Source organism: Nylanderia fulva, unplaced genomic scaffold (assembly GCF_048542155.1).
Source record: "Nylanderia fulva isolate GAGA-0341 unplaced genomic scaffold, ASM4854215v1 Scaffold7, whole genome shotgun sequence".
Lineage (NCBI taxonomy): Eukaryota > Metazoa > Arthropoda > Insecta > Hymenoptera > Formicidae > Nylanderia > Nylanderia fulva.
In genome coordinates, this window is record NW_028190807.1 from 5,238,163 (window position 1) to 5,258,308 (window position 20,146).

At 36.3% G+C, this 20,146-nt stretch overlaps 2 protein-coding genes across 4 annotated transcripts in view; one reads left to right on the plus strand and one right to left on the minus strand.

Annotated features, from left to right (window-relative positions):
• The first annotated feature begins 1,413 nt into the window (after positions 1-1,413).
• Positions 1,414-6,304, plus strand: LOC114940829 (cysteine sulfinic acid decarboxylase). Its single transcript, XM_029315573.2, has 8 exons — positions 1,414-1,646; positions 2,825-3,009; positions 3,393-3,687; positions 4,041-4,229; positions 4,299-4,363; positions 4,754-4,946; positions 5,167-5,336; positions 5,396-6,304. Exons 1-8 carry the CDS (start codon positions 1,503-1,505, stop codon positions 5,640-5,642), a joined length of 1,488 nt encoding a protein of 495 aa, XP_029171406.1. The 5' UTR covers positions 1,414-1,502; the 3' UTR covers positions 5,643-6,304.
• The window catches only part of Sema5c (Semaphorin 5c), a 102,621-nt gene continuing 88,225 nt past the window's right edge, over positions 5,751-20,146 (minus strand). For all 3 annotated transcript variants that reach the window (XM_029315572.2, XM_085488438.1, XM_085488439.1), the window contains exons 4-15: positions 13,781-13,988; positions 13,338-13,543; positions 12,047-12,146; positions 11,260-11,459; positions 10,273-10,758; positions 9,722-10,010; positions 9,179-9,545; positions 8,942-9,021; positions 8,506-8,814; positions 7,883-8,291; positions 7,522-7,727; positions 5,751-7,441 (exon numbers count right to left, since the gene is read on the minus strand). In XM_029315572.2, the coding sequence (XP_029171405.2) occupies positions 7,238-7,441; positions 7,522-7,727; positions 7,883-8,291; positions 8,506-8,814; positions 8,942-9,021; positions 9,179-9,545; positions 9,722-10,010; positions 10,273-10,758; positions 11,260-11,459; positions 12,047-12,146; positions 13,338-13,543; positions 13,781-13,988 (3,064 nt within the window). In that variant the 3' untranslated portion in view covers positions 5,751-7,237. The remainder of the gene's footprint in view (positions 7,442-7,521; positions 7,728-7,882; positions 8,292-8,505; positions 8,815-8,941; positions 9,022-9,178; positions 9,546-9,721; positions 10,011-10,272; positions 10,759-11,259; positions 11,460-12,046; positions 12,147-13,337; positions 13,544-13,780; positions 13,989-20,146) is intronic.

The following is a 20,146-nucleotide window of genomic DNA, read 5'->3' on the forward strand; positions in this document are numbered from 1 at the left end:
AATTATACACGTAAAAATAATTTTTAAAAATTATTATGTACATTATAATATTATAATATATACATTTTATAATATATTAAGACAGAAAATATAAAAGTCAAATTACGAGTTTTTGTCTATAGAACATACACTCATTCCAAAAAAAGCAGTACACTTAAAATTTGGAAAAAATCACCAAATTTTAAATGATGATAACTTTATAAATAATAAAGATAGAAAGATGTCTAAAAAATGAAAATAAAGCTTGAAATCTCTACTTTAAGAATCTATACATTTCAATATTGCGAGATAAATTGATTAAAAATGGCGGATGGCAAAACAAGAACATGTAAAATTGAAAAATAATGTCCGAGTTTACCACGGCACATGGCGTGAGACAAATGTCGCAACTCAATATGATAAAAACCATATGATAGTACAGAGTTTCCCCTTTAAAATGCTTTTTTATTCATCTCAATACGATGATTTTTTGCAGAGTTATTCGCATTTAAAGTAAAAAGTTGCCTTTTTATTCAAATGCGAATAACTCTGCAAAAAATCATCGTATCGAGATGAATAAAAAAGCATTTTAAAGGGGAAACTCTGTACTATCATATGCTTCTTATCCCATTGAGTTGCCACATTTGACTCACATCATGTGCTTTGGCAAACTCGGACATTATTTTTCAATTTTATGTGTTTTTGTTTTATTATCTGCCTTTTTTAATAAACATATCTCGCTACATTGAAATAAATAGATTCTTAAAGTAGAGATTCCAAGCTTTATTTTTATTTTTTAGAAATCTTTTTACCTTTATTATTTACAATGTTATCATCATTTGAAATTTGGTGATTTTTCCAAATTTTAAGTGTACCGCTTTTTTTTAAGTGAGTGTAGAATGTTATGTAATACTGTTATCAAACATTTAATGATTATAGCACATCTTACAATAATATTTGTATTATCCTTATATTTATAGTATATTTTATATAGTACTATATCCACAGTGTATTTTGACAATGACTTTACTGATGTAGCACACCAGAGATCGATGAATTGTTGTGTTTCAGGCACCTTTGATACGATTTTTAAATATTTGTAATTAAAAATCGAAACCTCCATTACAATTATATTATTTTTGAGTTTCATCTTATTTTATCATGTAGAATCACTCCTTAAATTAATGTTATCCTACCTATTGCCGAACTCCCTATAGGTACATATAAAGTATTGAATAAAACATAACATTGAAATAATATCGAATTATAAATATATAATCGTATATATTTATAACGCAATATTATTTCAATGTTATTTTTAATTCAATATTTTTTAACGTGTTAAATCGCGCACATGTTATTTTTTATCGACATCTTTGTATATTTCGACGTAATCGAGAATCTGTGTCAGTCGACTGCTGCCGACTAGAGGCGCTCTGGGTATACTCGTACGTTTACTTCAGTGAATGTAACATTCTTATACGCATCCCGGGAGGGGAACAGATCGAACCTTTTCCGGCAGTATGCTTTCCGCGATGGCTGAGTTAAGCATCAACAACATTGCCACGACGCTGGAGAATATCTTGAAAATTCTCAAAGAAGAACATGTCTTCGATCGATCCGGCGATCATCGTGTGGTTGAATTTTTGCATCCCAAAGAATTACAGGTGAATATTAATTTCATTTATCACGTTACAAAGTTTTCGTACAATCTCATGCGTATCCGCTATTGCGTTGTATTTGAATTTTTAGTAAATCTTTTTTATATTCCCGCCAAGATGTAAATTTTTATTATCTTAATATTATATTAATGCATTTGTATTCGTATATTTTTATTATCGGCGTCATTTTATCATCATTTTATACATTTAAAAAAATGTCTGTCTTATATCATATTTCTATTCTTTTTGCGTGTGATAACAATAAATCTCACCAGACTCAATTAAATAACGTAGAAATAAGAATAGATTTTATTATTTCAAAGTAACAGTCAATTATTTGTCAATTATAACTTTGATATTTTTTTTGTAACGGTCTTAGTAACAAAAACAATCAAAATGGATTAACAACGTATCAATTGCTCTGACAAGGTCAATACTGTTTGAAAATGACCAGAACATTTATATAGCGTTATTCAAAAACAAAAAAAATCGAAAATATTTACATTGAATTTCTTAATTATTAAAATTTACTTTAGACAGAATATTTGTTTTCTCATTCTTAATTCAAATTTTGTTTAAATACTTTTTTTATTCAATCTTGATGCACAATTAACATGCTATTCTTGATCAAATTTGTAACAAGAATCATTAAAGATTAATTAAAAATGTATAAATTTTATTAGATCATCATCTATTTTATTTTATATATATTGTCCATATCTAATCAATATCTCGTAAATACTTGTAATCGATGTAGACAACAATAAAGAGTGACAAGATTCTGAGAAGAAAAAAATATTCCACAATATATACGATAGAATATTTGCTCAAGAAACTTATTAACGCGATATGATTATTGAAATGCAAAAGTTTCCGAGGTCAATGATTGCAATAATATCATGTTATCATCATGTGCAATGTCCGCTAGACGAATCGTCTCTTTTCTCGAGGAACTTTGACATGCATGACAACGTATCATCACTCGAAGTTGATTGTTATTAAAGTAATATGTAAAAATAAAAAATATTCCTCCGATCAATCTTTTAATTGGCATAATCGGATATAATAATTTTATTTTAAATAATAAATTAACGAATTATTTAGTTTTTTTAGTGATATAGAACACTAATTTTGATAATAGAATAATAATGGCTTTTCATTAATCAAATATTACTTGTGTATAGAGTACGATCTCACTTTCTTTGGATAAAAATGCAACAAACGAGAAGGAACTCGAGACGTTGATACGTCAGATTATACGATACTCTGTGAAAACGAGCAGCCCGCATTTTCATAATCAACTTTACGGTGGTCTAGACGAGTATGGGCTAGCTGGTTCCTGGATAACGGAGGCCTTAAACACTAGCCAGTAAGAGTATTATCACGCTTCATTAAGGAATACTTAAGAATAATAGGCATATATTTTTTTCATGTTTGTGAAACATAACAAAGTTTGCTTCTTTCGGCACAACGCGATAAATAATCAAAATTATTACATAACTATCCCAAAGTACCTGATAGTGTTACTAATCTAAGTTGCATTTTAGACGACGTATGTCTTATCGCAGAACCACAAATAACATATTAAATCCTTATCACCGCCAGAAGAAGTTTGATTTCATTTCAAAAATAAAATTACAGCGCTTTCATTTCTGCTGAATGATCTTAACAAGTTGTAAATAATGCTATCTAAAAATAAAGTAAAAAATAAATAAACAACATACAATTATATTGAGAATATTTTCTTGCCAGATATACATATGAAGTCGCGCCTGTATTTACTATGATAGAGCACGAGGTAATAACGAAGGCGTTAGAACTGCTACATTATCCAGCGGATTCTGCTGATGGTATAATGAGTCCGGGTGGCAGTATAGCAAATATGTATGCGATGATATTGGCCAGATATAAAAAGGTACCGGAAGTCAAGAAATTGGGTGTTTCTTGGATGGACAAACCTCTGGCATGTTTCACCAGCGAAGACGGTCATTATTCGATCTTGAAAGCTGCCCATTGGATAGGTATAGGCACCGATAACGTTTATAAGGTAATGTCATTCTAATCTCTTGAATATTATATCCATAATTTATATTATATTTTTATCAAGTAATATCATTCTATTTTTTAATTTTAATATCTAATAAGATATTTATTTAAAAATTTAATGTAATATTCTCTCTTTCTTAGTTCGTAGAAAATATTTCTGGGCTTACAGAATCTAAACTTGTAATATTATAATTATATAATCCAAGACATTTATTATTTTTGACGTTAAAAATAATTCAAACAATTTAGATCAACTTCTTATAATTAATAATTACACACGTCCATTAATTGCGCAAATTATACTCATTAATTGTATCAGAATATATTTTTTGAGAATACATTTTTTCGTCTCAGGTGAAGACGGACGAGTATGGTCGCATGGATGTGGAGGACCTAAAAAAAGTTATGACAAGAGCAGAGAATGAAGGACGCTTACCCTTTTTTGTGAACGCTACTGCAGGTACTACGGTGCTTGGAGCTATCGATCCATTGAAGGAAATCGCCGAGGCTTGTCGCAACGCGTCGGTCTGGTTCCACGTAGATGTTCGTATAAATAGTATGAGAGCTGTTAGCTCGAGAAGCGACATAATCTTAATCAGAGATCTCTTATAGGCTTGTCTGGGTGGTAGTTTGCTGGTTTCGGAGAGATACCGATCACAACTATGCGGCATTGAATTGTTTGTAATTGGTTTTTTTATCAGCGCTGTCGAGAAAGGAAAGTGACAAGTGTTCAAAATTGACGTAGCGATTATTAACAATCGAAATTGAATAGTCATCGAATCAAATAAAGAGGATTTGAGACGGATTTTCGTTTTTGTGGTTGGCTCTCGTTAGCCTACTTCTTAATTGAATTTTTGTATTTATATATCTTTTCATTCTTTTATTGAAAGACCTTTGTTCTCTGAACGACATGTTGAACAATATTTGTTATTCATGAAAAAAAGTGCAAAAAGCTAACTTTCCTTCCTCGTGCGTTGGAAACATTTTCATTTGAAACGAATTTATTGGCACGGACCAATTTGCTTTGTTTTTAAAAGAATTGTTCTTTTATGACGTCATCGGTTTAGCTCAGACTCGGTTGCCTGGAATCCGCACAAGATGCTTGGAGCGCCGTTACAATGCTCACTGTTTCTGGTCAAAGGTGACAAAAAAATATTGTACAAAGCGAATTGTTATCAGGCGGACTACCTTTTCCAACAAGATAAATTTTACGATGTTAGCTGGGACACAGGTAATAAAAGCGTGCAATGCGGCAGAAAGGTAATCACCATTAGCTTTCCAATATATTATATTAAATTTAATCTCATAATAAATTAGATTTTACTTTTAAAAAACCTCAAAAATTCATCCAAGAGATTGAAAAAAGATATCTGAAAAATTAGAATATTATATGACCATTTACATTTTGAGCAAAAAAAAAAATTATATATATATGTATATATATATTTTTTATTCATAACATTTGATAATATTTTTCAAGGTCGACTCACTGAAATTTTGGTTAATGTGGAAAGCTCGCGGCACAATAGGTCTTGGACAATTGGTGGATCAGACAATGCACTGTGCAAAATATTTCTTGAAACAAATTCGAGAAACTCCTGGTTTCCGGTTGGTGCAGCCTGATTTTGAGTTGTGCACCATTTGTTTCTGGTAAGCAATCTCACTGATTATCGTGAAATTCGCGATTAATATTATGAATTTTATTTCAGGTATATACCTTCGAGCATGCGTGATAAGCCAGAAACTGCAAACTGGTGGCAGGATATATACAATATGACAACTGAGATAAAGAAACGTCTGACTCTGGACGGATCTGTCATGATCGGTTATACACCTTTAATGCATAGAGAGTGTGGCAATTTCTTTCGCATGGTTGTGACCTGTCAACCACCGCCTACGGAATCGTCCATGGATCACGTTATTAAAGAGATCCAAAAAACTGCGTCAGATTTATAAAAAAATTATCTTAATTTCTTTTGTTCACAAACTTAATACAAGATATTAAAAACTCATTCTTTTTGTCGAAATATAAGAATATTCGTTAAATATAAATTCGTAGAACCATTAAAAAGAAGAATATTGTCTTTATTGCAAACGAGTGCGAGGGTAAATGCATCGCATACAGTACTTATTAATCGCATATACACGTGACCTTGACAATAAACAATATTTTATCTTAAACAAGATAACATCAAACGTCGTTATATTATAAATTTCGCATTCTTACATTTTTCGTATATTGTCTTATATTCTCTCCACAGCATTGAGATACTTAACACGTGATCAAAAATTTTTTTAATTTATCGTTCTGGAAGACATTCTTCTGAGTTCCTAATGAAAAATTTCGCTCATCTTGGCAAGCAAAGAGGAAACAAATTATTCTAATGGTCGCATGCATACACGTGACTCAATGTGAGCCAATATAAACGCAATCATCGTTCAACGTGTGCTCATCGTACACATTTATTATACACGCATATGATGTACGCATTTGTTCCATCGTTATAAAACTATATTTAAGAAGATGCATTTTTATATACAACTCCGTATATCATGGCACTACATTATTCGATATAAAATATTTGATAGTTCTTCTAAATAAAAACATAAAGAGCGAACTTTCTTTTTTTCTTCAAGATGTGTCTGTGTGTGTATGTGTATTTATATATGTACCTATATAACACATTTTGTATTTGTACAACACTTCCAATTAATCCTAATAACTGAGCGTCTAATCATAATAGACGCATTTCCCTGTTTTCCTTTCTCTTGCAGAAATAATTTTATTTCATTATATAAAGTATATGACTTGTGAAAATTCATTGGGATGAAGAATTATGAGAAACTTTGTACAGATGAATCAAAGAGTCGAATGCTCAGATGTGAGCGGATTAAATTCTCGATTTTGTCCGTTTGCATTCTTAATCTCTTTCTTTTTTTTTTGCGGGAGAGAGGGATATATCTATATATATATATACAGAAACAAAAATAAACTCTTATAAAATCTCTTGAAACAATGACTTTCTCCGCGGGTTGCACCGAGTTATTGCGTCGCTCCGAAAACGATGCATCGATTATGAGCATGTCTATCTGTACTGCAACAGTTGCAAAAAAAACATCGTCATGTCCTTATCAAAATACGTATCGACTCCTTTAATCTTTGTTCATAATATTGAATCGCAGTAATCGCGCTATTGTCGCTAACTCCCAAATGCGCCGGAGAACATGTATATCACTTATCTTAACGCTAAGAACATTAAAGTCTTGTAGACAGGCATCCTTTTAATCGCCTTAATTTAATTAAGTAGTTATCTTCCTGTAACGCGGAAGTCCATCTTCGAGTCACACACACACGTCACTTTCAACGTTCGAACACTAATCAATCGATAAAGTTTATATGTAGCTGCCAAATGCGTGGAATGAATTAACATTCAAAGTCAGCAACGTTACGTATGACTCATCGTATAAATAAATCACACGAAGATCACACATGATCCAAAAGACCAGAACACAAATCAAGCACGACGCACTACTTTATGCGGGTGGTTCGTTCAGTAGTACTTGTCCTGATCAGGATCGGCACGAATATGTTGCTGACCATGACTGTTACGTTTCAAGGTGGCAGATTCGTAATCGAGACTCTTCGGATACAGCTTGGGACTACCGAGACCGTTAACGTTGGGATTATTCTTAATACGTAGAGTCCCGTTTCCGTTGGTGCTGCCCGAAAAACTGGGCTGTCGCTTTGCGTTCACCTGTAACAATTAATAGTTTCTTATCTGTGTCAAGGACATGCTTAATTATTCGGCCGAGTGTGCTCCTTCAGCATTCTTACCTCTTTCAACGGCACAGTGACATAAGGATTTTGTTTACTGATATAATGCGGACTCCCTGGAATGCGCGGTTTGCGTCGTTTCAAGTAGAAAAAACACAGAACTGCGGTTAATGCCAAGCCGATAAAAAAACCGATTACGCAGCTGCCCACCACTGCACCCACCGTAACGCCCGCGTTCTCCACACTTGAAGGCAAAGCATTTACATCTGGAATACATTTAATAATACTTTAATCAGTTTTTGCGTTTCAAAAATATCGTAGTAAAGAAACAGTATCGTACATCTTTTATAAATCAGTTTTACATATATAGCTATAGATATAATTCTTGAAACATTTTAAACTTTTATTTCAATAAACTCACCGTTGTCTATGCAGTCCGGAAGACAATCACGTATCTCGTGACTCAACCCTTCGCACATGCCGGGTCCGTTCTGAAGGCATGTTCGCTTTCGGTGTTGCTGACGATCGCCGTCACATGGGGTCCAGCGCGACCACGTGTCCCAACCAATCAGTGATTCGCAGCTGGCCATTTCGCAAGTATCCTTCATCAATTGCAAACCGCTACAGCCTTCCGGACCGAGGCATTCTCTCGTCCTAGTGCGTACGCCAACGCCACAAGTCACCGAACACTCTGACCAGTCCGTCCAACACGACCATTGACCCTCCGCCATGTTGTCATCGTTGGGATTCAAGCGACACGGATGCGAATTGCAAACTCTGTTCTGCGTGGTGGGACCACCTTCGCATAATGGCAACTCGCATTGCCTCGTCTATAAACACACAGCACATGTTCACTTTCATACTTGGATATAATACAATGCTTTGTAAATTTGTTGCATTAATAAACTATTGTGACCAATAAATTTTTTAACTTATTAATTATTAATTTAGTTGAAGAAATTAAATCAATAAACAACAATTAAAAAAAATTCTTGCTACATTTACATATTGGAAGACATCGATGAAACTACGACAAACACTTACTCTATGTTGAGTACCCCGCCCACAAGGACGATCGCATGGACTCCAGGAGGACCATTCGCCCCAACCGCTCTCATCCGCCTCTTTTCCTCTTTGACAAGACCCATCGTTTCTACAATAGCGCTCCTCCTCCTTGGCAAGTTGCACTCGCACGGTTGATGAATCATCTGTCTGCGCGCGGCAGCTGTATCGAAAACGTTTCTCCAGATAGCCCGTACTGCCACTTTGCAAACTGGCGTTCACTGCCAACCAAGGAGTCCATCCAGTATACCGTCTCGTCTCGGGACATTGGTAAGTGTTGCAATCCTCAATCTGAAAAATTCATTTTCGTCAAGCAATTTCAACCTAATTTTATCTAGAAAAATTCTAAAACTACATCAGCAAAGGAAGATTTTATCTTATACTATCTTATATTATTTTACGAGATATTGAAACTTGCCTGAAAATCGCATCCAGGACATTCTACGCCACCTTTCTTTGGCGACGGATTGTCGCAGGTTCTCTTTCTAATACGTATTCCTATAAAATGTAAATTGTTGATTTTACAAACGCTGTTATCGACAAGACGCTGTTATCTTTAATTCTTCAAGATATTTCATTAAACACTTCTTAGATAATTCTTGTATTGATATTATTATGCAATGATGTTATCAATGTTGTTATTAAGTATACTCACCGCCATTACACGGTCGCGAACACGCGTGCCAGGGACCCCAGGTCGACCACTGTCCGCTTTGAGGCGGCGGAGTGACTTTAGCAGGGACAGGACAAGGCGGCTGGTTGATGCACACGTTATCGTCGTGATCGTAACCGACGCAAACGCGTCCGCCGAACGCGGGAGCCGGATTCGTGCAGGTTCGCCGGCGAGTTTTAATCGCGAAACCGCAAGTCTGGGAGCATTCCGACCATGCTGACCAAGCGGTCCAGCCGCCGTGAACGGTGCAATTTGTTACTCTGACGCGTGCACCTGTGCAACTCTCGCCACCGTGCTGCGGCGGAGGATTGTTGCATTCTCTGGTCTGACATTGGCACGTGTCAATCTTCTGTAGAACGGATTTAAAACGTCATTTTCATGGATAGAAAAAATATTCGTAATTAAAAATAGCACACATATTTCAAAGTTGTATCTAGTTAATGTCAAAGACCGATAAACTTGTCAATATTCCAGCTTATTTTTAAACAAGATCAAAGATATCCTCGACGAATATGTCGAACCAACCTCCGCATCATACGCTTGCGAGTGAGAGTGAACGTGACCGTGTTCGAACGATTGTTCCACCGTGCCGTGTTGACAGGGCGACCAAGAACTCCACGCGCTCCAGCCTCCGTCAACAGGATCCGTGAGTACCGGGCACTTGGTGACCTCCTGATGCCAATGATTCGCGAGATAATTCTGTTTCGGTGCCTGCGCACATTTCATAAGATGCTCATTCCATCCACAATACGGCTCCTGGGCGTTCAGGCATGCTTGACGGTTCCGATGACGATAACACTGAACGGCAGGTACGCTAAAAAGCGAAAGACATTATGATTTAAGCGAAACATTTATAAAAAGATATTTCTTTACACATTTATTACACTAAACATAATCAACAATCGAACAATGTGTTTATTACTTTAGATAATGTGATTCACAATTTGATTATAATATTAATTATATATTATATTTATAACGTGCAATATCAATCATAACTGAAAAGAAATATAAACGGAAAGAGAGACGAATTTTGAATTCCACGACTTCTAAGGAAATAATGTCCATCGTCTTACCGCAAGAGGCCAATTTCCATGCCGATGTAGAGGCTCTGCGTGTCCTTGAGGAATTGCAACGTCATCGGCGGCGAGGGCAAAGGTCCCCAAACCTCGACGATGCACGTTTCCTGCGTTCTAGGGAGAACGGAGATCTTCTTGATCAGCCCGGTCACCGTGGCGACATAGAGGACCGTCACGCTACGGTGCAGCTTGGTCGGCGTCACGTCCACCGCGATGTGGGTGAATCGCTCGAGGGTCGCGGTGTGCAGCGGACCCAGCATCGTGCTCTGGACCGCCTCGTCCATCAACTGGTACCGCTGATTGTCCATGATCTGATGCGGCGCGGTGCTGGACGGAGGCCCGCAACGTTGTCGATTATGATGCGCGACCGGTCTCCTTTCCCAGGCGGCGCCCGCGTTTTCCTGATACTTGAAAGGCCCGTTAAAACTAGAGGCGATCGCCGACATGTTGAACGCGCAGATCGCCGAGCCTGCGATGCCGTTACTGCGGCGGGAAAAAAGAAGAGAAAAAAGAATTTCATTAAAGCCGATCGCTTCACCGGGGAAGAGAAACTGCAGCTTCCAAGCTTGTTCGAAATACACATTCCACTGTGATCAAGCATGAAGAGCGTATAAGTTGGAGTAAATATAATTTTAAATACAAAAAATAATTACAAAAATTTCATGAATCGCATGGATGATAAAATGAATAAAACTCATGATTTTTAACCCAAAAGATCATATTAACAAATTAAATTTGGATTGCTCAATTAAAATGAATGAAGATTGTTGTTCATGGTGTAACGCTTACTTGATCTACAAGCTTTATTTACAGATTTAATATTTAATCTACAACTTGCGCCATATACACAAGACAAACATTTGTTTCGCATAATCAATTTGTCATTTACCGTCTCTTGCATCTCCCTGGAGTTTGTGCACAGACATAAACACAGATGACAATTAATGCGCCTGCGAATTAATCGCATCGCTGAGCGATACTCACATAGGCGTTGTAAAGGTCGCGTAAACGATTTCCTCTTCCGGATGATAAGCCGCGCCTTGGATCTCATCGTAATAGAATGGAAATTCGCCGGGAAGGGAGCAATTCAAACGGGCTTTACTGAAGGTCGTCCATACGTCCTTCATCATAATCTGTCCACCTCGATCGTTCTTGCAAACCCTCGCTATTCTCGAGTAGATTTTCTGTAATCGCGATGTACGATTAGTGAGCTTGGACAAGATTTAATTGCAATGCACACATTATCATATCTATTAAAGATCCACTTAATGAAACCGAAAGTTCGAAAAAATGTAATAAATATTTTAAAAAATTTTTAACACTATTTTAATGTCTTTCAAACTTTTGTGTCGCTCAAGTAGCTTAACAAATTCATCTAATCATATTGAAGCGGAGTTCGACCTCGCGCTTGTGTGATCACGATCAAGATACATCTTCGCGCGGCCGGATGCGGAATATTTTATTAAAGCTATCCCTTAGGCGGCAATTTGAGCGGCGATAGGTTGAGAAAATGATAAACATCGCGCGAACCAAGATCACGATTGCCGGAGATGATATTTTTCTGCCACGGGAGAGGAAAATGCCGCGACGTGTCGCTCGTTTCGACAAACACCGTAAGCGGTTAATTATATATGCCTGACGCAAAAGTCTCGGAGAAGACGAGATCGCTAATCGCACGCGTGAAATGGCTCCTCGCGTGTCTCGCGGGTGAATGACGGAAAATGCACGCACGTCACGCCGGATTTGCTCCTCTGTACGGAATTGATCTTACCTTGCCGCAGTTGATGTACTCCACGGCAGATTCGCGAAATAGAAAGTACACGTGATCCTCCGTCTCGAAGCTGCCGACAAACTGCGGGTCGTTCAGCCACCTAAAAGGAAAGCGCGAGAGAAAACATGATTCCGGGTGCGATAAGTAAGACGAAACAATCTTGCACCATAGTATAATTGATGTCGTTAGTTTTTTTTAATATTTAAAATACTTTTTTAATAATACACTTCTCAAAATAATTGAGGGATCAAAAAAATTGTTCGATAAAATAGGCAAACTTGATATAGCTGTAACTTTGTTTCGAAAAATGAGAATTTAAATTTTAAAAAAGGGTTTTAAAAATGTAAAAAATTTCAGAAATAAAGAAAATGAAAAAAGCTGTAACCTTTCGAAAGTAGAGATTTCAAACTTTAAAACCCTTTTTTAAAATTTAAATTCTCATTTTTCGAAACAAAGTTGCAGCTACATACAGTTTGCCTATTTTTTGGACAATTTTTTGATCCCTTAATTATTTTGAGGAGTATATTTTTTAATAATTTTTTTATTAATCCTACACGAACAGCATTTTTTGTTATATTTTATCACAAAATTTACTACAGGTTATATTATGTTTGATAATAAACCAAAAATGATCATGTTGCATGTTACAATTATAACGAACGATCAAGCTGTATTGAAAATATTATGCTGCATTATAAAATTTATATAAAATATTTTATCACTTATTTGGCATCTATTCTATTTAAAACACTTTCATAAGTTTTTGATATAGTTTTATAATATAATTTTAAAATTATTGAAGTACTATTTTAGTAAAATTAATCAAACATATTTTATATCTTATTATGGTAGATTATATTTTTTATTGTGATAAATATTAATCAAAGAAGTTTTTGTAAAATTCTTCCTACCATATTGTCCCACGATTACCATGAATTTCAAGATAAATTCTAAGAGAAAATTCTCTTTGTGAAAATTATCTCTGTATATAAAAGTTGAGATAAGTTAAAACGACAGATTGATATAAAAAAAATGTAGCATGAAGATGAAGCATATTATGATAGATTATATTTTTTATTGTGATAAATATTAATCAGAGAAGTTTTTGTAAAATTCTACCATTACCATATTGTCCCACGATTACCATGAATTTCAAGATAAATTCTAAAAGAAAATTCTCTCTGTGAAAATTATCTCTGTATATAAAAATTGAGATAAGTTAAAACGACAGATTGATATAAAAAAAAATGTAGCATGAAGATGAAGCATCCTCTTAAATTATGAAACCTACTTGGAATCGTATTGTCGTGTCCTGAGGTTCGGCGACGCCAGCGTTCTGTAGATCGCAGGATCGGCTCCGGAGAAGTCGGTCGACGCGCCGGCGAAGAGGCCGCCAGAAGGTCCCATCGAGAGAAGCGCCGTGACGTTTGCATGCGGTGAATACGGACACATGGCCACGCCCGACATCTCGCTGGTCACGCTCGTTATATTCTCGATCTGCGATCATAATTATTGCTACCGTATAGAAAGTACGCCCGCGAAAACCTCCGTTATACTGTCCGTTATCGAGGATATAATGTCGAGCTTAATGACGGTAATCTGATCTTATTGACATCGCGCGACGGTGACAGCCGCGACAAGTAAAAGAGCGAAGAAAAAAATAACACGAAGTTCATTATACATTACGGACAAGATATAATATTCGTTCGAATCGGATTCCTTTCGAGAACTCACCTCTCGCCACGCGCACCACGGACTGAAGGCGTAAGTGCCGCAGGTGAAGAGGCTCTTGCCGTTGCTGAGGAGCACCTTGACGTAATTACGACAATCCTCGACGCTCTGGCCCTTATTCTGACAGGTGTTGACCTTGTCCTCCGGCGCGGACCACGTGGCGTGCTCCAGGTCCGTAAGCGACGTCAGCGTCAAGCGGTACAAATTATCTCTGAAAAGACACACTTTATTTACATCTCCATCATCGCGTGCTCTCCGCGTGTCATTAAGCGCGTCCCATACGCTATTAACCCATTAAAAGACCCCGCTGACGTGGCTGTCTCCGCCTGTCGCGTTCGCGACATTTTTGGTAGCAACATCCGTCAAAGTCGTCAGGGCCTTTTGTTAGCCAATATATTTTTTCACTAAATGCAATAAATCAATTTCTGTCTAGAATCGGGAATTCAGGTTTTTCAAAAAAGAGATTTAATGGAGCTCCACTAAAGGGAACTCAACTTTCGCAACTTTGGATGGATTTCATCAAAATGTTACTAGATCGTCTGATTGAAAGTCACGTAGAACCCGGGTAATGAGGAATGTAACTGGCGATACATCTCGATATGCGTATCTCAATTTTAAATCGAGGAAGAATAGCTGCGACGAGTGACAGCGACGACGGCGGCGATTTCCCTCATAGAAGACGACATCGTATCGTCGTATTCATAGGACGGTCGGCGGAGAATGATGCTGCCTCTCTCCGAGAGTCTATCTATGCGCGAAGTTCGCTTGCGATTCCCGATGCCGACTATATTCATGAATTCCTCAAGCGACGGCACGCTTGATTGCGCCACTCCAATTATATCCGCTAATAAACACGTATCGCGCATCGTATTCTGCATCTAAATGAGTGCATTTACAGGCATCACCGTAACTTCGCGATATTGCTTATCACATTAACGCGAGAGGGAAAAAGTTCTCATCCTTTACTTTCTTAAATGCATCGTAGTATTCGATATTCATTGGCGCAGATAGATGGTTTATAATAATATCACGGGCAAATCAAGACATAAGCAATTATAGATTATTGAAATAAATTGAAATTATATTTCTTTAGATCTCTAACTTTTATCACTTATAGGTATTTGCGGGGCAGAAAATTATATATCATATATCAGTTATACTTCTCTTTCAAATAAACTTTTTAAATCTTGATTTTCACATTCCTCGTTTTTTAAATATTTATTTAATTTAACAGGAAATACTCCTTCTAATAAACAACGGATGCAAGTAAAAAACAAAGTATTTATATCAACACAAAAGTAAAAATAACATGAAAAATTAATAATAAAAAAGAAAAATATAAGGAATACAATAATACAAATTAAATTTAGCAAAGACAGATTAAAAAAATTTGTACAGAACGATGTATGGACGAAATCAACATGGTCAGAAAATTTGTTCGCCGATATATATTATACATATCCTATTTAAGGATTTAAATTTTTCAAAGGAATGAAATTTCTCATGAAAAATTAAGCCAAGAAGCCTAGTTGAAATATATAGTTTTACACGAGTCAATAAATCTGAACAAATGATACGCCTGCTAATGAATTAAATAGAAACACTAAATCCAAAAAAAGGTTCTTCTGTTATTAAATGTTAATAGAGGAAGTATTAATAAACGAAATGTCTTTATAAATATTTAAAACGGACAAAAGAAAGCTAAATGATTAATGATTCATAGAAGTAGAGGTTCTTCGCAGACAGCTGATCTGAAAGAGAGAGAGAGAGAGAGAGAAAGGTGGTTTCATGCAAAAGACGTGTGCAGCTACCTTCTCCGGAATGCGACCGCTCGCGAAAGATGAGGTGAAGTAAGGTGAGGTGAAGTGTTCGGTAGATAAAAAAAAAAAAAGTAACGTCGTTTTCTGTGTGTTCACTTCGCGGGGTGTTACTGAGGCTCGCGGCCGATCTCGTCGAGGCACTCGTGGAAGTCACGGAGGCGTACTTGGGTTTGACAGCGACTTCGAGGAGCCCTCGAAAACTCCTCGGACGACATTCCACGGCAGCCCACTTGACTCAGATGCGACTCATATACTCACGCATATACGTACGTATGTTCGCGAGTGCGTACGACGGTACTTGGCCGAGTCGAGTACGCGAGATCGCTCGGTGAACACGTTCCGTGTCATCGATAGATTAAAAAGTCTTTCCTATATGTAACGTCAGATTTAATCCGATCGGAAACTTTGGATAGATTTTCGTTGGAACATACGTAGAACTTTATTTCGCTTCAAAATTTTCTTCAATATTTTAAAATACGTAAAAAAGTATCGTAAAAATTAACTTCTCTACTAGTTATTTAAAAAGCCCGATATTTGAAAGATAAATTACTATCGGCTCATCCATCAACACGATGCAATTTTTATTTACCGAACGTATATATGTATATGTAACAAACTCAGTGCCGGAAGACAGCGAGTAGCTGTAGATCGCCGCAAGGGAAACTCGATAAGTAAAGTAAATTATTATCGATTTATAAACGACCGTGAAGATCTGAAATTATCTCTATTTTTTCCCCAGACGAGGAAAACAACGACGATTACGACAGGAACAGGAAGTGTAGTGTAGATTACCGATGGATAACTCAATACTTGTCTATGTTCCTGTAAGTAGCGATTTATGTAAATGGAAGTAGCGCGCGATCGCGATTCTGCTCACTGATCCGTAATGAAAAAAAAAAAGGTTTAACTCGAAGAAACTGTCATCGCGTATATCTAATTAAAGATTGACATTTCGGATTAATTATACAGTCTATCATTAAAATTAAAATGGGGAAACTCGTTAAATTCTTCCCACTAGCAATTTGTAACAGGGTTTAATTAGAAGTTGTATATCCGTGTCTTACAATTAGTGAATTATATTGATCTTAATTTATTTGACAGATAGAAGAGTTCAGCTGTTATACATGTGAAATCGCTCGCCTCCGACAACCTTTTCGCTCTCTAACATTGCAATCTGCAATCTTCGTTCCTCAAGGGACACCGCTTTCGCACGCATACGTATATATCGTCGCGGAAATACAAATGCACGAGTATTTCTTCATTCGACGTGTCGATAATTACGCACTCGATATTCCGCGCGGACCTTTTGTCAAATCGATGAACTTAATTTATTCATATACGATTGCCACGTCGCAGCTTGCAATTTATCGTGCGTCCGACGTATATGCATAACAATCGTTCGTCATGTTGCATTTTACTCGATACTCCGGGCCACGGATTCGCGCCATTCATTAGACTTCTCTATTAATAATCCTATTCAACTGCTTGATCAATACTGTCTGATCTGAGATACCGCGAGATGCTCTAATACGAAGTGATACTTTCTTTGTCTCACCAAGAGATTCCTCGAGAATTTAACGTAATCAAAATACATAAATATCAATCTCCAAAACTTTAAATATTGTTTGCACAATAATAAACATTCAAATGAAAATATCATCGAAAGAAAATAGTTTTTCATACATTTTTTCTGAAAGTCTGAAATCTTCGAGAAGACTTTTACCTACGAAAAACACCTTGTATAACGATCTAATATATTCCGCGGGCACGAAACTCTTTCCCTCCTCGCACCGGCTGCTCGAGAGCGACTCGGGAACCCGCAACGAAGCATAAACGGCGCCTACGTGGGCGCCCGCGTCGCGCGATACTTGGAGCAGGTAATTATTATTTAAGTGGAGTACACAAGCGCGGGCAGGCCGACGGGTTGCGCATGCCAATTAATAAGCCGGCACCGTGCATGCCGGATCGCGTCGCTCTATCTATGTATATCGGCAAACCCAACGTGATGCAATCGCGTAATGCTCTCGCGGATCGGGACACTCCCGCCGAAGGGATACCACGCTGTTTCTTTCGTTCGCGTCTTTGGCGACACCACAAGGCCGTCGTCGTCGCGGGCGCGGCACGAATGAGTTATGTCGCGGAAAAGAAGCCGTCGAACGAGAGGGAGATTGTCCAGTCGCGTATATATATATATATATATAAGACTTTGTTCCGATAAAACAAAGTTATATGTCCGCGAACACGAAATCGCAGACTTCGAAAATCCACGGGGAGAATTTTCTTTTACAGGGTGTATATACTCAAATCTTGTAAATAAATTCCCTGAGGATTTCATGATTTTTCAGGCACTTTTGCTCAAATTCCAGGGAAAATTTAAGTTTTCAAGAAAATTTATAATAGAATATATTTTAATATACTTCATATAAACTTAATAAGTATTTTTGAAAATAAAATCAAAGGAGCAATTTTTTTAAAAATTCCCTGAGTTCAAAATAAATTCCGTGACTATTCAAACTTTTGCTCAAATTCCAGGTAAAATTTAAGTTTTCAAGGAAATTTATAATAGAATATATTTTAATATACTTCATATAAACTTAATAAGTATTTTTGAAAATAAAATCAAAGGGGCAATTTTTTTAAAAATTTCCTGAGTTCAAAATAAATTCCGTGACTATTCAAACTTTTGCTCAAATTCCAGGTAAAATTTAAGTTTTCAAGAAAATTTATAATAGAATATATTTTAATATACTTCATATAAACTTAATAAGTATTTTTGAAAATAAAATCAAAGGAGCAATTTTTTTTAAAATTCCCTGAGCTCAAAATAAATTCCGTGAGTATTCAAATTCCCTGAGAATTCCAAGTTTTCCAGTTTCCCGGGAGTACACATCCTGTTTGAAAATTTATTTTGAAGATCATGGTAATCGTGGGACAATATGCCATTGGAAGAATTTTATAAGAGTTTCTCTGATTAAATATTTTTAACACAATATTAATATCTATACGCAACAATAAGATATAAAATATGTTCGATTATTTACTATGTTAATTTTCTATGTACATATTAATATTCTTAAAGAATTCTTCCAATACCATATTGTCCAACGATTACCATGATTTTCAAGATAAATTCTAAGAAACAAATTCTCTCTGTACAGATGCAATTAGTACTTTCGATAATAATCGATTTTTCCACTGAAGTGCGTGACAAAGTGCTTTATCGAGTGCTAGAAAAGTGCAGGATTACTTTTCCATCCCACACATTTGCGTATAATTTAAAAAAATATATGTATATAAAAGAAACTTGTCTCTTGAATGAAATTTTTTCATCACTTAGCTGTTGTGATTCTTTTTCTGATTGAAGATACGGTAGACTGCAATCAATTTTGTATTACATTGCTGTATCACGTACAACGGGATTTGCGCGGGACCCAATTTTACGGTAACGGTGCGGTTGGATATCGCACCGAGTTTTACGGGCGTCAATCAACGTCTCTCATATTTTCTTGTTAGAACATGGGGATCCCGCGTGCGAAGTAGGCGGGTAGTAAAGCGAACCGATGTTACTGTCGCCATATGACACGTTGAGACACCTCGATCGCGAGAACGTAAACGAGATACAAGTCCGTATTGTCATACGCATCGTTTATTCCGAGAGTGGCGCACGATTGCTTTTGCAATATAAATGTATTTAAATAGGATGCAGGTATAAATAATCTTCATATATCTACCTCGACAAGATCGGCAAAGCTCTCGACTTATACCACTTTCAAGATAAATGACTCGTATATCAACCGACGTGTGAAATATAACGATGATATATATATATATATATATATATATATAAAAAGAAGTAATGTATAAGTCATTTTTTCTTTGACAAAAAGAAGAACAACAAAATTGCAAAAGAATACATTAAAATATTGTTAAATTAATTTTCTTTATAATGAAGCAGAAGTAAGTCGTCAGTATTAACAAATTTCTTATTATTTTTCCGACCAAACTGACCATCGGTTCTGATCCTTATCAAGTGCTATATGATTTTCTAGAGAAAAAACATTATGAAGAAATAATGCGATTAAATAACAACCGTTAACATCTTATCTTGTATATAGAAATCATAGCACTTGATAAGGACCAGAACCGATAGTCGAAACGTCGTGCAAATTTTAATCAAATTGATGGTCAGTTTGGTCGGAGAAATAATAAGAAATTTATTAATACTGACGACTTACTTCTAGTTCATTATAAAGAAAATTAATTTTTTCTCTGAAAAAATGGAGAAATATTACGCTAAAATAATTACGTAAAATTGTAGTCTATAAAAATTGTCGATATAGAAATGCGGTTCTGCTCATTTAAATTCTCTTACTTTGATACCCGAGTTCAATCTCTTGAGAAGAGTTTTGTTATCGCTCTAATCCCACGGATAAGCCTAAGTGAGTCGTGAACGTAAGTAGGTAGGTACGCTTCGTATGTTGTTTATTGGCCGAGTGGCCACATTGAAACAGATTACTTCCTGCTCAGTGGACAAATACCTCTTTGGTCT

Bases quoted from the DNA above. Each gene is read 5' to 3' on its own strand.
- LOC114940829 (XM_029315573.2), top strand. From the start codon at position 1,503: ATGCTTTCCGCGATGGCTGAGTTAAGCATCAACAACATTGCCACGACG. The intron at 3,010-3,392 runs GTAAGAGTATTA...TTTTCTTGCCAG, and splicing joins GAGGCCTTAAACACTAGCCA to ATATACATATGAAGTCGCGC. The intron at 3,688-4,040 runs GTAATGTCATTC...TTTTCGTCTCAG, and splicing joins GCACCGATAACGTTTATAAG to GTGAAGACGGACGAGTATGG.